We start from the raw sequence: 18712 nt of genomic DNA, 5'->3' as shown, positions 1-18712 counted from the left end.
TTTTAAAATCGATCTATCGGAACGCGCCCCAGAGAAGGAGAGTGAGAGAGAGAGAGGGAGAGAGGGTGAGAACCACAACTTCCACAAGGAATGATTGTAACCTGAATAATATTGAAGGTCGCGTCGCTGCGACTCTAATAATAATCAGGTGAAAGTTGAAAAGCGGCGTTTAATCATCGCGGTGTAATGATCGCGGGGTCTCGGTAGATGTTTGCGCCGAGAGTCACGCGGGGATCGCCGGGTTCAACATTCCACCGAGCGCACCGTGGGGACGGAGGGAGCGGGTGTGAAGTCAAGACTTCGGACTATAAACACCCCCCGGACGGAGGGCAACGCCCGCGCGGCTTCCCATCCGAGATTCGGAGTCGAGTTAAAGGAAGCGAGGATGAGCCGCAGCCCGGAGAAAATGTCCTCATACCGCCGTCACTTCGAGGGCACCGCGCCGGCGTCCTCTGCTTTCCGAATGCGGGCGTCCAGTCCTTCTCCCGCCCGCGGAGAGGCTCGCCACCGGTCGGCCAGCTACTCCAGGAGCGGAGGACGGATGGAGCGCAGGGTGACCAGGTGGTCTTATTGTTATTATTATGGTCTATATTATTGTTTGTGTTATTATTCTAAAACATAATGTTTTATATGTGATATATGGTATGATATATTATATATTATTTGACATATAATATAATACAAAGCAATACGGTACAATACAATATAATATAATATTATATTAAGTTGGGGATTGCACATGAACATGCTCATGCACTCATTCATTGGGACATTTGGATGGTTACCCCTATCTATGTTTACCCTGACCTTAACTCAAGCCCATATACCTAAACGTAACAATTTCTAACCTAATACCAAAACATAACAATTTTTAACCTAATAGGCTACTGAGACTTAACCATCTCTAGCCCCTATACCTAAACCCAACCATTTCTGACCTTACATCACCTGTCAGAATGATATATTGATGTATTTTGTATGTTTTGTATTACCGTTGGCCAAGTTGATACAAAGTTAGGTATTAACATTGACTCAATTAATTCAACTTATAGTTGGGGCAATGGGTTAAGAAAACACATTTAATATTAAAATGAATAATAATAGAAAAGGTAATCCAAATCAGGCATACAACCATTCTTTTTTTTTTGGTTCACGGACTTGCATTACAGTTTACTGGATGGTATGTTATTAAAAACAAACCATAATTCATTGTTACCCCTGTCTCTTTCACCTTTTAGCAGTGCCAGTATGGGCGCACTGTGTTTTGGGATGTCCATGGGACTTGGGCCCAAACTGGACCTGGATGCAGCTGCGTTGGAGAACCAAGCCTTTATGAGCACTCGCACTAGTGAGAGGCAGGAGATGGTCGGCCTTAACGACCGTCTAGCAGTCTATATCGAAAAGGCAAGAACTCTACGACTACCTATGAAATGATTGTTGTTGCAGTTTCAGATCCGAATTGACATGCTTGCCGTTGCTTTCTGTAGGTGCGCTCTCTGGAGTCTAAGAACAAGTTACTGGAGGTTGAGATCGAGGCGGTGAAGAGCCGCTTCCTCAGACCGTCAGGCCTCAGGCAGCTGTACGAGGCTCAGTTGAAGGACCTGAACCGGGTCGCTGAGCAGATGAGAGTCCAGAGGGTCAGTCCTACGATGCCCGCTCCACAATGCATATTGCAGACACTTGAATGTGTTTTGCAACATCCTGTTAGCTCGTTTAATTTTCCAACATCTCCATATCTGTCTGTGTAGGACCTGGCCTTAGCAGCCAAGGAAACCATTGACGGCCAAATGGCCATTCTGAGGGTTAAGTATGACGAGGCTCTGGGAGCGAGGAAGAAGGCAGAGCAAGAAATCGAGGCTTTCCGCCCGGTGAGACAGACACAGCTTCACGCAACTTCAAATTTAAAAAATGGCTCTTCCCCATCAAGGGCTGCCGTCTTTTGGCTAAGTGAGACCCAGTAAGATGGTGCTGGAAGGTGCATGTAACAAAAGGATGTGTCCTGAAAACTGTCCTACAGGATGTGGATAAAGCCACCACTGCACGCATTGCTCTGGAGCAGCAGCTGGAAAACCTGGAGGTGGAGCTGGCCTTCCTGCAAAGAGTTCACAAGGAGGTAAAATATGTGTGTGCGTGTGTGTGTGTCCACCCCCTCTGCCATAATGCTGTGCCTTGCATTAAATTTTGTCATGTGGTAGGTAATGAGGTGGTAATTATGGTTATGACAGAAATCAACGTCAAATGGACATGATGTGTATGAGAAATTAAGTCTGTGTGCAAACAGACTAATTATTATAACAGTGTGAAGTATGTACGACAATATGCATTAAGTGCTTGAGTCATGGTTCTCAAGGAGTTACTAAAAAATGGTTGAGTAAATTGTTTGAAAATTGTTTAAATCCTCGTTTGTGATACTTAATGAATTGTTGGATGGAAAAAATGTCATTGGGAAATGATGGTATAGGAGCTGGCCAAGAAAAGTTATATACAGTTGTCCAGTGATTTCCAGTGTATCATAATCAAGTTGTATAATTTATATTATAATCAACAGTCATTACAGACGTCTGAATGCACTTTAGTCCTGAACGTGTTTGAATGTCACACTCTGACAGGAAATTGAGGAGCTGATGGCGCAGATCTATTCATCAGTCTCCAAGGTTGACATGACCTTTGGCCTCCCAGACCTGTCATCGGCCCTGAGGCAGATCCAGTCCCAGTATGACTGCATCGCTGCCAAAAACCTACAGGTAGGGTGATAAATCCAACCGAGCGAATCAAAGCTGTTGAGTCAAGCTGTCAAGTCATTCAGTTTGGGCATTTGTACACCGCAAAGCAACAGATTGCACCAAAACACGAGTAATGCTTGTACCTCTCTAGGAAATGGACACCTGGTACAAGACAAAGTTCCAGGACCTGAACAGCGCATCGACCAAACACGTTCAAAGCCTCCGCAGTGTAAGAGAGGAAATCGCAGGTTTTAAGAAAGACGTGAGTATGATTCTGCCTTGATGGACATGACTGTGACTGGGTTTCTTTTATTTAATTAGTGATGCCAGGCTATTCCAGTTCAAAATGTGATTACAAGAGCCCCATTAAACATGTCAGAAAAAAGTTATTTTCCTTTTTTTTTTTTTATGACAGATGTTGGATGTATTTTTGTATTGAGGATCTTCTGATACAATACCAACATTTAGTTCGGTGTCAGGCCACATTATGTTTACACCATGGTGTAAACTCAAATGACCTAGGGGCCACTGACCACGTTGTCTACTTCAAGGGGGGCCGCGTCGAACTTCAAGGGAAAACCGGCCTGTTTTGTTTTGTTTTGTCCCACATATTAGTGAATTGCCTTGTAATTCTGTTATAAATAGTTATCTTGTGATCTATTTAAGTCTGTTTTATAGTTTGAAAACATCAAGTACATTTGTCTGGATTAATTAAGCATTGTGATTTGAAAAAAATATTTGCTGGCCAGACTTATCAATATATTATCACCATGTAGCGGGCCATCACCTTGTCTAGTGGGCCGGGTGTGGCCCCCGGGCCTGTAGTTCGGGACCCCTGGTGTAATAGAAGGGACTACCTCTTGATAAAGTCAAATATCTGAAGTTTGGGCCCTATACAGTATATCAGTATCCCAAAAAGAAACACTGCTTGCACCAACTATGTGTCCTGATGCGGCAGCTTTGACCAGGTCTTTCTTGATAAATAGATCTCATGTGACAGCGAGACTTTTCAGTTGAAATAAAGGTTATCTGTAAAAATAATGATGATAAAGCAACGATTGTGTTCTTGCAGATACTCAACAAGGAGCGCGAGCTGGAGATGGTGAGGACACGGAATGAGTTTTTGGAAGCTCAGATCCGTGATGCAACGAAGAGGTTTACGAAGGAGGAGGACAGTTTGCGGGTAAGCGCCCAGTCTTAATACTATCACAGTAGGTCTGATCAGAAATGAACACGACTAATGTTAGACGACTAACAGTGGCAGTTTCACACATATTTAGTCATTAAGTACCAATTCATGAGAAATGTAATTCTTAGAACGTTTCTGGTCGTGCTGTGAATAAGTGTCCCCTCCATGGACATATGCAAATTGTTGTAATTGTTCTTCTTTGGTGGCGAACCTGAACCCATAGGAGCGTATCGAGGGGATCCAGCTGGATCAGAAGGTAACCAAGGAGAAGATCAGCTTGCTTCTACGGGAATACCAAGACCTGCTCAACGCCAAGATGGCCCTGGAGATTGAGATCATCACTTACAGGTGAACTGAAACCTACCAGTTTCAGAGTCTCACCATATAACCATTGTATTGCTATTTCACAGGAGAAATATTACACACAAGCTGCTGTTACTGATGGCGACACCTTGCATTACAAAAAGTCTGGGCTGGCCCAAATCTTGGTCCTAATTTTAAGGATTTTAGGTCTCATCTCTGACTCAGACTAACCTACACACACGTACTGACATACATTTAAAATTACATTTCAATCACTAGAGAAAGCATATGATAGGGTGCCGAGAGAGGAAGTGTAGTATTACATGAGGAAGTCGGGGTGGCAGAGAAGTACGTAAGAGTGGTACAGGATATGTATGAGGGCAGTCAGACAGTAGTAAAGTGTGCACAAGGCGTGACAAAGGCATTCAAAGTGGAGGTGGGATTGCATCAAGGATCAGCTCTGAGCCCTTTCTTGTTTGCAATGGTGATGGACAGGTTAACAGATGAGATCAGGCAAGAGTCTCTGTGGACTATGATGTTTGCGGATGACCTTGTGATCTGTAGCGAGAGTAGGGAGCAGGTGAATGGGAGCCTGGAGAAGTGGAGGCATGCATTATAGAGAAGAGGAATGAAAGTCAGCAGGAGTAAGACAGAATACATGTGCCTGAATGGGAGGGAGGGGGGCGAAAAGCTGAGAATGCGAGGAGTGGAGGTGGAGAAGGCGGATGAGTTCAAGTACTTGGGGTCGACCGTCCAAAGCAGCGGAGAGTGCGGGAGAGAGGTGAAGAAGAGAGTACAGGCAGGGTGGAGTGGGTGGAGAAGTGTCCAGAGTGATGTGTGCAGAAGCGTTCCAGCAAGAGTGAAGAGGAAGGTCTACAGGACGGTAGTGAGACCAGCTATGTTGTACGGTTTAGAGGCGGTGGCACTGACACAAAGGCAGGTGGCTGAGCTGGAGGTGGCAGAGTTGAGGATGTTGAGATTTTCATTGGGAGTGACAAGGATGGACAGGATTAAGAACGAGTACATTAGAGGGACAGCTCAGGTTGGACAGTTTGGTGGAAAAGTGAGAGAGGCCAGATTGAGATGGTTTGGACACGTGTGTAGGAGAGATGAGAGTTACATTGGGAGAAGGATGCTGAGGATGGAGCTGCCAGGCAAGAGGAAAAGAGGAAGGCCAAAGAGAAGCTTTATGGATGTGGTGAGGGAGGACATGCAGGCGGCTGGTGTAAGGGAGGAAGATGCACAGAACAGAAGGTATTGGAGGCAGATGATCCGCTGTGGCGACCCCTAACGGGAGCAGCCGAAAGAAAAATAAGAAGAATAGAGGTAAAAAGTTACATAATTTGCATACTTTCTAACTATGAAACAAGAAAAAAAACAACACACAGTTGTAGTCCTTGTGAGTAATTTGACTTGCACTGTTCTGGGGTCAGCCTTCACTCAAGTTTGAACTCTATTGATGTTAAATTGGATAAGCCAGATTTTTAGAATTTACTTAATAAACTCAGAGATGATGAGTTTGGATTTGACTCAATAACCTTGGGTGTTGGACTTGACACTGGTCCCCACCAAAAAAAGCGCTTTGACTTGGTCTGGTCTACAACACCCCTCTGTGTGCCCGTGTGTCAGGAAGCTGATCGAGGGCGAGGACAGTCGCCTGAGCTCCATGGTACACATCATGTCCCTGACAGGAGGAAAAACAGCCCTCACGTCTAGCACCACCAGCTCTACTTCTGCCATAGCTTCTGTAAGCTCCACTTCTGGGCCTCCACCTGGTGGCAGGTCCAGCAATGATGTCGACACCAACCCTGGTGCCAACAGCAAGTCGGTTGAGGTGGTCTCATCTGAGAGCCAAACGGAAACCTACATGGAGGGGCAGGCAACTGAGATGTCCGAGCGCAAGACCGTCCTCATCAGGTAGAGGGAGACTCTTAACATGCTCTTTTATTTTTATTTTTTTACTCGTAATCTCTCAATAGTCATCTGACTCAGTAATCTTTCTTAATGTCGTTTCTCCAATTGCTTCCCTTTCGTCCCAGAACAGTTAAGACAGATGAAGACACTTATGAGAGTGACACGCAGGAGTGCACCATCACCATTTCTGGAGCAGCTGATGACACTGATGAAGAATCAAGCTTTGATGCCCCCCACCCATCCTAAAATCTACCCACACCAACCGCTCTAATGAGCTCCAATAAGGAATACAATAATGTTTCATGTCATGCCATTTTAATCTTGATTCAAGTATTTGAATTGATAATAACAAAAGTAAAATGCAAATTATAAAAAAAAAGAAAGAATTCAAAACACTCCCACGCCATGCCAGCTTCTTTAATTAAGTCTTGGATTGAGTAACAACTTTATATCTTTCCCGCCTTTATTCTGTGTGCTCGCCCAACCACTTAATGCTATTACTTTTTAAGCTTTCTGTGTGTATGATTCACTTTTTAGAAAGTAGCTAAATAAACTGACAGCATTAATATTTGCTCAGAACATGGTCATCATTTCAATGAACAAATGTCATTTTAATTTCATATAGTTTATCTAAACATATACATTTATTTTACTTAATTTGGTTTATTTAGCAGCAAAATAGATTGACGGTGCGGTTCAACGACATACACCATTATTAAAAAGTATAGAATGAGTGAAAGTTTTCCAGTTAGCATTAACATGATTGATATCAGATAAATAATAACCCAAACATGATGCTTACAGTACAATTCAGATACTGATTAGTGATATGTATTTTACAACATTCTAAAAGTATCAAATGTGCTTGACATTAGTATTTAAGGATAGGTTCGCTATTTTTTCGACCCAGGCCTTATTAGGCTCAAACATTTGCCCAATTGGACCACATTTAATCACAGTGAGAAGCTGCAGCAGAGCGGTAAGTTTCTAGATAGTGTTCAGTAAAGTGTTCAACAAGGTTTTGCTATAAACAGTAACAAATGATGGATAGCAACATTTTAATATGGCCTTGATTGAAAAATGGCCAACCTATCCTTTAACTGTAGTATCAGCGCAACCTTATTGTATTGTCTCCAATTATATATACCCTTCTTTGCCTCCGAATGAATACAAGTACCAAGTGCAATTTACTGGGAAAAAAAAACAAAAAAACCTGGCAGTGCCATAAGTCAATGTTGCTCACATAGTCAATCAATAGGAAAGACACTTGTATAAAAAAAAAAAAAAAGGCAGGACTGTTCAATGCATGTTGGCATCTCTAGTGTCAGGGCTTGGGTTCGTCTCTGACCCCCCCAGCGAGGCGATACACCGCGAGGCTCACGTCGTTTGCGAGGGCATCGGCACTTTCCTAAAACACATATAATATTTTCATAGTGACATTTTTAAGCAGTGCGGGAAAACAACAAAGGCGGAGATCAGAGTGTCCGAAGGGCTTTCTCACCTGTGTCTCCGCCTCTGCGTAGACTCTCACGACGTCCTCCGTCCCAGACGGTCTGACGAAGGACCGGCCCTGTCGGTACGTCTCCACCAGGCCGTCTATGGCCTCCTGCAGACCGGCCGGGCTCACTGCCCGTCTCTCTGCGTCGGTGGTGTCTATCACCCTGCGGTCCAACACCTGGTGGGGAGGAACAGACAGGGCCAAACAATGCCAGTAAGAAACTTAAAGTACATAAAAAGAACGCGGATAACATACATAACATCCCACACACACACTCAATCCTACATACACCATTAATAGTTACCTCACATGCACCTTTAAACTGATAATCTTAACTTTCTTAGTTTATGTTATTATTGATAAAAATAATGATGACTAAGTGACACAAAGAAACCGTCTTTCATAATGGTCAATCCCATTTTGTTGCCTTAATTGTCTATGTTTCACTTATGGAGATTTTCCTACTCTTAAAAGAGGCAATAATCATTAATTATGAATCAATGTCCAGATACGTATATTTAATTATCACTAGCTTCAGTGAAGGGTTCCATAAAACTGGATAACAACGGGTGCACACACACACACACACACACACACACACACACACACACACACACACACACACACACACACACACACACACACACACACACACACACACACACACACACACACACACACACACACACACCTTGACTTTGAGCTGCCTGTTGGGCAGGTTGGTGTAAATGGCGTCCCACTGCTGGACAGACATGCCCTTGATGGCGAGTATCGCTTCAATTAGTAGCATGTCGGAAATAGCATCTCCAACTGTCTATATATATATAAAAAAAAAAGAAAATGATGCCACTGTCATTTGGCAGGAAAAGAACAACAGCAACTGGATAAAGACATCACATCTCTATGGAAATTATGAAAATATTAAAGGAATTTATCATTATGAGCACGATATCAACGTTTTGATTACAGTGATTCTCTCTTTTTTGGTCTATGTTAATTAAAGATCTATCTCTTGAGGTAACACCGATCTCTCCTAAGGATCCTCACCCCATTTATCCATAATACAATAAAAAAAACGATGTTACTTGTTCCTAGGCTTTGCTAAAGAAGACTCTGATGCTTCTCTAATGATAAACATACTCATTAGATGTCACCTTGGACAAAAGTGTCTTATACAGTAAATTACATAATGTAATGTAATGTAATGTCTACCTGGTTGATGAGGTCAATGGTGTTCTGCAGAAGTAAAGCTGCTCTCTTCCTCTCATCGTTGGAATTAGAGTCTTCAGAGAGCTGCTGGATCTTCTCTTCAGCGGCTTTACTAAACAATACCTGAAAACCACCAAACCATCTCAGTCTGCTGACTACGAATTACAAACAATGAAATAATCCCAAAAATCAATGACATTAAGTTATGTTCAGTCGGTAATGAATCAGAATGGAATCAAGTACCATAACTGGCCTGTTATATTGGGTTGCATACATTTTAGTGTTTATGTAATCTACTCACAGTTCCATGGCCATTGGCTTCGAAGTACACACCTATATCAAACTCCTGGGCAGCGTGGTGGAGGTGCTTCACTCCAGTCTTGGTACACCTCACCAGTACCTGAAGTAAATACAGGGCGAGCGATGAAAGGAAGGTTTGAAATAATTATATATATATATATATATATATATATATATATATATATATATATATATATATATATATACAGAGATATGTATCTGTGTATGAGAAACAGGAGTGTGTGTGTGTGTGTGTGTGTGTGTGTGTAAGTGCTTATTCACCTTCATGGTGTCCTCCAGGTAATGTGTTGAACTCCCATTAGCGTAGGCTGTTTGCACCACTGCTATCTTCAAGTCTAGACCGATCTATATGTACAGACAAACACAACTTAGTGAGAAAGAGTGAGCGAGAAAGAGTCTTCCATTGTGTCTGCTCTTTGGTCCAAGAAAATATCAATAAACCCGACCACTGTAATAGTTTATTATGAGTGTATTGATTCTCACAACCACAGAACGTATTTTTAATTAACGGTAACTTCCTGTATTGTGATGTACAGAATCATGACCCCTGTCTTGTTGTTCATTTTGCATCTCCAGACATTTTCCAAAAGAGCCCTTTCATCTGTCTATTCAGATCAACCTAAAGCACTTGCGTACATATGCTGTGTATGTCAAGATGTACCTGTGTAAGCAGTTCTTTGAGAAACGTACTGATGAGAGTAGCGATCTTGTCTCCATCCAGTAGATGGAACTGTCCCGCGGAGTCGCTGAAATAATACACGATGCGGTCGGCATCGCCGTCGAATGAACAGCAACGCTCGCCAGCCTTCATAGAGATACCTTATCAGAAACAGAGAAAGAGAAATAAAGCAAGATATTTAATAAGCTGTGTATTAACAGCCACGTCCTAATAAGAAATGTTCGTCACAGAGTGTCAGTTCAATGCCTTAAATGTCTTGTGAATGTGAAATGAAATGAATGGCCGTTCATTTATTACTGTAAAACCCATCTCTACTTGGCGGCAAAGTTCTGGATGCCTGGTCTCTCAACACAGGGATCAAAGGTTAAACACGATATCAGCTGTTTGTGTAGACAGTCCATGTGTGATTATATGGTGGTGTTCAACTTTACAACCATCCAGGTACCCAGATCAACGTGTCACATCAACGCGTCAGTGATTACCAGAGAAGATACAAGCCCAAACGTTATTTGATTAAATTAATGACATTCTTATACAGCCTAGTACTTAGAGATAAAATGCTTAAGTGCACAAGCATACAAGTTTTTTTTCCCCATGAAAAGCAATGGAAGCCATTTTGGCCTGGCTGATTATAACATTGTGCCTGATCTAGGAACCCTGTGGTACCTGTGGGAGCTTTTTGTTGCACTTTGACAAAGTCGGCCCCACATTGGTGGTTGAGCTTTCCACTGCTGCCATCATTGAAAAGCGAAATCTGCAGCTCCTGCTTCAGGTGTTTCTCCATCTCCCGCACCTTCAGAGCTCCAATACCATTAGCCCCGTCCACAAATAGATGCTTCTGGTCATCCGTACGGTTGGGCACCTAACATAAGTAAGGAAACATAAATTGATGCAAAAATTAGAAAGGATAAATAGATGAATAGAAGATATATGTATTGAGAAATACATGGTCAAATTAATGGACAGATGACATCCTTTTGACTTTTACCACACCAAGCCAAATATACAGTATATACACACATATATATACATATTATATACACGTACACACACACACACACACACACACACACACACACACACACACACACACACACACACACACACACACACACACACACACACACACACACACACACACACACACACACACACACACACACTTTTTTTTTTTTTACATTTTTAGTAAGCTGAATGAAAGCCTGGGACAGCTTGCGGTAGTAGCCCTCCAATGTGGCGTCTCCATATCGAGCCTGTGTGTTCTGACAACACACCATGTAGTGGAGCTGTGGCGTGGTGACCAGCCCATAGTCTAGGAGCACAGACAGAATAAGAAGAACAGACAAGAGAGATGAAAGAGAGAAGATGTTAGGGCACAGAAAGCGTGGTGGGACACCAGATGAGACGAAACAAGAGAAAAGAAGATAAGAAAGAGGGGAGAGGAGACAAAATGTATGATGTACCTTTACTGTGGCCACTGAGGGCCGCAACCCCGTCCAACACTGCCTGCGACAGTTTGCCGCTACTGCGTCTAGAATTCAAAGAAGAATTGCATCGGTTTTCTCAAAATTCTCAATTCTCAAAACTGTTCAAATGGTACATTTTATTTTCAGAGCCAAATCAAATGTACCGTTAGGGTACATCATCTTGATTTTGGAAAACTGTGAAGCAACAGTTTAGAGGCAAACATGAATAGGTCTAGATTCAAAATAATTCTGTTAAGTAACAGTCTTCTTTTTCTTCTCTTGGGTGCTCCCGTTAGGGGTCACCACAGCGGATCATCTGCCTCCAATACCTTCTGTTCTGTGCATCTTCCTCCCTTACACCAACCGCCTGCATGTCCTCCCTCACCACATCCATAAAGCTTCTCTTTGGCCTTCCTCTTTTCCTCTTGCCTGGCAGCTCCATCCTCAACATCCTTCTCCCAATGTAACTCTCATCTCTCCTCCACACGTGTCCAAACCATCTCAATCTGGCCTCTCTCACTTTTCCACCAAACTGTCCAACCTGAGCTGTCCCTCTAATGTACTCGTTCTTAATCCTGTCCATCCTTGTCGCTCCCAATGAAAATCTCAACATCCTCAACTCTGCCACCTCCAGCTCAGCCACCTGCCTTTGTGTCAGTGCCACCGCCTCTAAACCGTACAACATGGCTGGTCTCACTATCGTCCTGTAGACCTTCCGCTTCACTCTTGCTGGAACCCTTCTGTCACAGATCACTCCAGACACTCTTCTCCACCCACTCCACCCTGCCTGTACTCTCTTCTTCACCTCTCTCGTGCACTCTCCGCTGCTTTGGACGGTGGACCCCAAGTACTTGAACTCATCCACCTTCTCCACCTCCACTCCTTGCATTCTCAGCTTTTCGCCCCCCTCCCTCCCATTCAGGCACATGTATTCTGTCTTACTCCTGCTGACTTTCATTCCTCTTCTCTCTAATGCATGCCTCCCACTTCTCCAGGCTCTCCTCCACCTGCTCCCTACTCTCGCTACAGATCACAATGTCATCCGCAAACATCATAGCCCACAGAGACTGCTGCCTGATTTAATCTGAAAATGACAGTAGCAATATATAATGTTATTGTTGTTGCAGGACTGTAGTAACTCATAGTTTTACTTGTGATTAATACCCTGATAGGCAAAATAATCCACGAGAATTAATTCTTTAAACATGAATGAGAACAGAAATCGTTATTTCTTAAAAATTACATCTAAACAGGAACCTCATTATTGGTAACATACTATTGATTTCATGCATATACACAGCAAAGTGTTTACATCAAAGACAGAACACTATTGGCAATATCCAAAAGCAATGTTGATTCATTTAATGAACTATGGGCTACTTTTACCACTGATATAACTCCATCATTTAATACTTGAGTCTTCCTAAGTCGGGGCAATGTCGTGGTACTTTGGGGCATGTGGGGGTCCTCCTGGTCTGCCAGGGCTCTGCGGTTGGGTGGATGACTGGGCGGCTCTAGGGACATCCATGGTGCGTAGGCCTGTGTTCATGGGGGATCCTGGGGCCCCACAGGGGAGTTGGGGGGGTCTGGGTGGTGGCATCCGCTCCTTTACCTGAGTTGAGCTGGCCTGTCTTCGGGGGTGGGAGAGTAACTACAGCTGGCATCCGTGTGTTGGTTTCAGGGCATGGTTGTGGGTTCTGGGGCTCGGGTTGGGGGTGGGGGTGTGGGTCGCTGGTTCGGGTCCCGGCCCCGTGGTCGGCAGGACGGCGCGCCACTGCGTTCGCCCGCTCATGGGGGGTGGGGGGTTGGGGGGGGGTGGCCCATCATGCCGGGGCTGGTAAGGCATTCCATCTGGCCCTGTCAACCAGGGTCCTGAACCTGGCTGGCTGTGCTCGGCACGGGGCTGACCATGTGGCCTCCTTCGGTGGGGGGCGGTCTCCTGTCGTCACACTGGGCTGGCGGGGTACCTGTCCTCTGGCGCTCTTGGTGCGCAGGGTGCTCGTTGCTGGGGGGTCGGGCTGTGGCCATCTGCCGCCCTCTGTTCTGTGGTCTGTATTCTCGGCGGCTGGGTGCTGACCAGAGGCCAGATGGGGGCGGAGCTGCCCGGCATGGCTGAGGTGCATGGCGGACCACTCTGCGCCCGCGGCTGATCGCTGTAGATTGGCTGCCACCAGGTACAGGAGGTGAGCGTGCTAGGGCACGGGGTCCGAATGGTTGCTCCCTGGCCTGCTGCGCCCCGGGATCGATCCAGGAGCGATTCGCCTATCTCTCCCAGTGCCAAAACTCATTTTCAGCACATACACCACGCAATAGGCCTAGGGCTTGCGTGAAGGCCGGGGTGCAAGCTATGTGGGTGAGGATGCAGTGGGCAGCTGCCATCTTGCCTGTCACGCTCCTGCCCAAGCGTGCTTCTCGTCCGTCCCGAAATTTTAATCCCACTCATATTAGTTTAAAACACATACACTTGGACACCAATCCTACTCGGAACAACACCCCACCCCAGGGTCTGCGGAGCAGGAGGGGTGTGAGTTATTTGGGTTTGATTTGCCTGAAGGACTCGCACCCCAAATCCCGCAATTTTAACCGCAATTACCAACAGCACACATTGAGCATTGGTGTTTTCCGGGGGGGGCGGGCGGTCGGGTGGGCCTGGCTGGAGTCCTGACGGCTTGCGCCTGGAGACTTAAGATGTGCTGCGACCTGGCGGGGCTGCGGAGAGCGCCGCCAGATGCCTTCCGGGGCCCCTGGGGGGGCTGGTTGCCGTTGTGGGTGTGTGTTGGGTTGTGGGGGGCGGCTGTTGGCCTTTTACTTCTGCTGTGCGGCTTCTCTGCGTCCGGCGCCCCGGATGCTGGGGGTGGTGGAGGGCCTGTATCGGCGGGGGGGGGGGTAACATCGAGGTGCCCTGCACTGAGCACACGCTGTACGTGCATGCGTGTATGGGCACTTGGCGCTCACGCTGGGCAGGGCGTCTGGTCGGCTGCAGTGAAGCAGGCTTCCCCCTTGCCTCGGGGCGTGGGTGGGCATGGGAGTCCTGCTGGCTCGTCCGCAGGGCGGGAGGCTTGGGCCGCTCGGGCCGCTCGGGCGGGGTGTCGGTCTGTCGCCGTGGGGCCAGGATCCGGGCCTGCGGTCCATGCCTTGCGCCCGCGGGCCCAGGTTCTGTGCCTGCAGCTGCGTCTTGTGCCTGCACCTGGGGGTTGGTTGTATGTGTGTGCCCCTGGGGTGCGGGGTCTCCTGGTGCTCCCTGTGACTGGATAATGCTCCTCGGGGCTGGGTGTCCCACACCACCACACCTGCTTGGAGTGCACCCCAGCACCCTCCTGGTTGCATTCCTCTCCTTTACTCCCTCATTTACTGCCATAACTATGACAGGAAGAGGCCACGTGAACAGTTTTCTTGGACCTTATTAATTGTTTTTCAATACATGTCATCCAATGTTTATGTTTTTGTGTGAATGTTGTTTGTTTCTATATTTATTTGTCTCTGTGGTGATTCTCCCCCTCTTGGAGTAGTGATCAGTTGTTTATAGACCCAAAGATGATAAATAGTTCTCCAACGAGGGGGGTTGGTGGTGGTTCTCTAAAACCAAAAACTGTGCTCTTGTCATTCTACAGGTCGTCCACAGGACAGAGTTATTGCAGCAGTTCTTGATGATTTAAGAATTAATAAAGAGTTGCATTGCAGGTTGAGAACTTGAACTCCTCCAGACTAACTCTGTCCTAGATGCAATGGCATACAAATACTCTGTTGTATGCCCAGCAGGCTGACAGCACAGGTTTTATAAAAAAAAATAATAATAATAAAAAAAATAAAAAAGACAGAACATTTATTCATTAAATGAAACACAGGTGAGGCTAAGCAGGAAATACAGGCTTTTACCCCGTAAACTTGCCGGCACTTATCTATTCTTATCTCACCAGACATACCTTGATTGAAAGGGACTGCTTTTACTATTGGCAACCACACCTTAGAGTAAATATGCAAATACTTTCAGATTTATGGTATGTTCCATTTAATGTATCTATCATTGCTATTAGAATTGAAATAGTCTCTTATGACTACCTGTCAAATAAAATTGTATAAATGTTTTGTTTGACAGGCAAGCATAAGAGACTATTTAAATAGTTGATTGTATGATATACTAAGCATATATAACTTAAGGACATCAACAAGCTTGCGAGAGAACTCTAGAACACTTATCTGTACCTTTCAACTACTGTGAATCTAAAGCACATAAAAATAACACATCTACTTTGACTCATAGAAATACGTCACCATAATGTACCTTGTATCTTTGCCCACAAAGACTTTTGCTTCCTGGATCAAATCTATGGCTTCCCTCTCTACGATGTCCTTCAGAGCCGTGAGCAATTCTTCTTGTTCTATATTGGCGAGCTGAGTGGCGTAGCCCTCCCAGGCCGGAGTCAACATCTGACCCATGGGATCAATCAGCTTCACCCCATTGTCCTCCTAGGGAACGAAAGGAAGGATGAATGGAGGGAGGGAAGGAAGCAAGAATGGAAGGAAGACATATCTCGAATGTTAAAAAAGTAAAAACGTTAATTGAATGAAAGACATTGGGTGATTGTATTGTATAAGTATTTGGGATAGAGAAAACAAGAGAACAGAGAAAGCAATAGTGATCAAAACATGGAAAGGTGATTTCTTCCTTAGCTGGAAATGAATTAATAGAAAATAACCTTTGTTTAAAAAGAAATTAACAGAAAATCAATGGTAGCTGCCATGTTGTCCCTGAACCAAAATAAGACACCAAAAATAGCCAAGGACACAGTTGGGGGGCTATGGTGAAATAAAACTCCTGGAAATTGAAACACCATTTAGAAATGTATTTACACATAACTATTGCTTATTACAGTGATAATTATATCCAACATGTCTTTCTATTCCTACTACGTTGTTGCTGCTCTGTGTTCTGCATGTTAAACTACTGTGTCTTTTGCATAACCTGTTTACACAAAAGGAAATTGATCTGCGTTCAGAGATATTATTTAAACTTAATAACTCAATTAACAAAGCAGGAAATCAGCGCACAGTTAAGGCCACTGCCGCCAGGTACACAGACGGGTTTTACAGCTTTAAGTGAACACTATCATCACCTCGGGGTTGTGCGACGCAGTGACCATGACTCCGATGGTGGCTTGGGTCTTTTTGGAGCGTAGTGTTGCCAACAGGCCCATTCGAAACATGATGTGATCCAGCTCCTCCGCATTGGTCCTAAACCCAGCAGTACCGTAGTGCAGAACCAGCCCCACAGGTTTAGGGTGGAGTGTGGACTTCTGGGATACCTCTTGAAACTGAGCCATTACTGAGTAACCCAATATTAAATGTTAGGTTGTGTATTAATAGCAACAACATAAACAGTAACATAACAAATAACAACAATACAAACAACAACGATAATAATAATAATTATAATACAATAATAGTAATATTAGGGTATAAATTGACAATTTCTAGATAAAGAGGCCATTCAGTAATTATTATTAATTCACAGTCAGACATAAAAGTTTATTTTAGCACGATTTCTGGTTCTGTAAAAGCTAGAAATGCACTGAGTTGGAACGAAGGAAAAGTCACACAACACAATAACACAGAGAAGCAAAGCTCTCGTATCAATTCATATTATAAGAATTCAATAAACGGCCTTTTTAATTCATCCGCGAAAGTAAAAGTTGCTTCTATGCATGGGAAGAGAGGAAACAAATGACTGACAATGAACGACTCAGAAGAGCAGATTAATAAACATTATTTTCCCTCTACTTACTGGACTCCTCCTCGGCCTGAGTTCCGAACCGTAGCGAACACAAACTTCCTGTTTCACCGTTTGGCGACGTGGCTTCTCTTCCGGGTATGTCACGTGACGCAGGTGGGGGGGGGCGGAAGCCGCGTGTCACCGCTGGTGCATTCGAGTGAAGTCGGAACTCGGAAAGCTCATCTCTCCTGCAGGGGAAAAACCAATGAACGTTGATGTCGGACCCGCGGGTTGGAATCTCAGAGCAGAGCGGTCTGCCCCGATTTTGCCGAGATAGGAGACCGAAGCTCACGGCAACGTGACCTGAATGAGATTTGAGATGTGATTTGAATGAGAAAACACGGCCAACTTCGATCTAAAACAACCCTGTGGTTAAGACTACTGTGCCGATGCTTCTAGAATCAACATCACCTTGCCAAACAAACACATGCTTACTGGGAAAACAGTGAAGTGAAGTTATCAGATTCTGATTTACTGATTTCCGAGCGTCATGCAATGCAGCATTAATACACAGCCTTGTATTTGATTTTATATTGACCACAACTTCATAAACAAAGAAAATATAATATGTTTATTTTAATATATTTGTAATAACATTTAATAAGTTCCGTCTGCAAGTTGTTGCCGTCTGCATATATGTCGTCATTTTAAGAGCAGCCGTCCTCACGTTTGTCTCGGAGCTCTGCAGCTGTCAAAGACCCGCATGGGCTTCATTTGAATAGCCAGACAAAACCATCCCGTCTGCCTCTGGGGAGGGAATAACAACACCTACGCGCACCCTATTCTGCGGCCCGGTCGCCCGTCGCGTCGCTTAATTTGCGTGCGAACGCTCCTCGGGCTCACCCACCAACGCGCTGCAGGCAGCGGCGCAAACGCGTCAGTCGCGCTCATAAATTAACCCCTTGGTGCAAGAGAGACGCCGTCACACCGAAAGAACGTGCAGGGCTGTTTGTTAAAAATGTGTGTTGGACAACTGGACAACACGGGGAAGCGGTTCAAGACAGGCAGAGCGGTAAATAAATCCGAACAATAAACACAAAGGGCGTTGAAGGGAATTATTATCATTATTCCACGTTTTCCCCATTTGAAGAGCGTGCGTCGCGCGCGCCAACCGGGGAGCGGCGCGCGTCTCCCGTTTTACCAGGAGGGGAGGGCGGAAAAAAAAAAAAAAAAAAAGGACAGAACAGGACATTCCCGATCTGTGAGAAGAGAGATAGCAGATCCTCGAGGATATTGGGGGGTAATTTGAGCAAAACCATCCTTTTGTTTACGATTCTAATTGTGTTCCTTCCGCAGTTGAACGGGGAAATCACCGATTGAACCGAAATGCCCTTCCCATAGGGAATACTCCACCAACCCATGGCTGTTTGATTTCGGTCCGAATATTTTCCTTTGAAACCGTAGGACCCTTAGATGCATTGCAATTCCATTCGCCGCAATCTATTTTAATTGTTGCCATCATTTTCTGCAGGGCAGCGGAGTGTTATGTAACGCGGTGGCTGGAGCTCTCCAACGTGCTGAACCGAGCGGTCGTACACCGGGACGAGCCGAAAGGGAATCCGTAACCTTGCGTAAGTCTACTCGTTACCGACACTCACAATATCAGCGTGACCGAGTGATTGCATGTGGGGAAAAAAATG

At 45.0% G+C, this 18712-nt stretch overlaps 2 protein-coding genes across 2 annotated transcripts; one reads left to right on the top strand and one right to left on the bottom strand.

The window, feature by feature from the left end:
* Positions 1-385: 385 nt before the first annotated feature.
* ngs (notochord granular surface) lies at positions 386-6375 on the top strand (the record flags this gene model as incomplete). Its single annotated transcript, XM_079996636.1, has 11 exons — positions 386-561; positions 1239-1404; positions 1488-1637; positions 1749-1868; positions 2018-2113; positions 2610-2744; positions 2875-2985; positions 3796-3906; positions 4136-4260; positions 5845-6132; positions 6255-6375. 11 exons carry the CDS (start codon positions 386-388, stop codon positions 6373-6375), a joined length of 1599 nt encoding a protein of 532 aa, XP_079852762.1.
* A 160-nt stretch (positions 6376-6535) lies between these two features.
* On the bottom strand, positions 6536-17191 carry pgm3 (phosphoglucomutase 3). The gene is made up of 13 exons (XM_080024404.1): positions 17085-17191; positions 16417-16625; positions 15585-15769; positions 11300-11367; positions 11015-11148; positions 10503-10698; positions 9819-9976; positions 9419-9502; positions 9138-9236; positions 8840-8959; positions 8319-8441; positions 7631-7804; positions 6536-7537 (listed from the first exon to the last, which is right to left on the bottom strand). Exons 2-13 carry the CDS (start codon positions 16621-16623, stop codon positions 7454-7456), a joined length of 1632 nt encoding a protein of 543 aa, XP_079880530.1. The 5' UTR covers positions 16624-16625; positions 17085-17191; the 3' UTR covers positions 6536-7453.
* Positions 17192-18712: the final 1521 nt, after the last annotated feature.

This window comes from Zeus faber (assembly GCF_960531495.2).
Source record: "Zeus faber genome assembly, chromosome: 2".
Taxonomy (NCBI): domain Eukaryota; kingdom Metazoa; phylum Chordata; class Actinopteri; order Zeiformes; family Zeidae; genus Zeus; species Zeus faber.
The sequence above is the reverse complement of the archived record's forward strand: the minus strand, read 5'-3'. Positions and strand labels throughout refer to the sequence as shown.

Coding starts and splice junctions, on each gene's coding strand:
- pgm3 (XM_080024404.1), bottom strand. CDS start 16,623: ATGGCTCAGTTTCAAGAGGTATCCCAGAAGTCCACACTCCACCCTAAA. Junction 9,977..10,502: donor GCAACAAAAAGCTCCCACAG/GTACCACAGGGT, acceptor GTTTCTGATAAG/GTATCTCTATGAAGGCTGGC. Junction 7,538..7,630: donor ACGCAGAGGCGGAGACACAG/GTGAGAAAGCCC, acceptor TATGTGTTTTAG/GAAAGTGCCGATGCCCTCGC.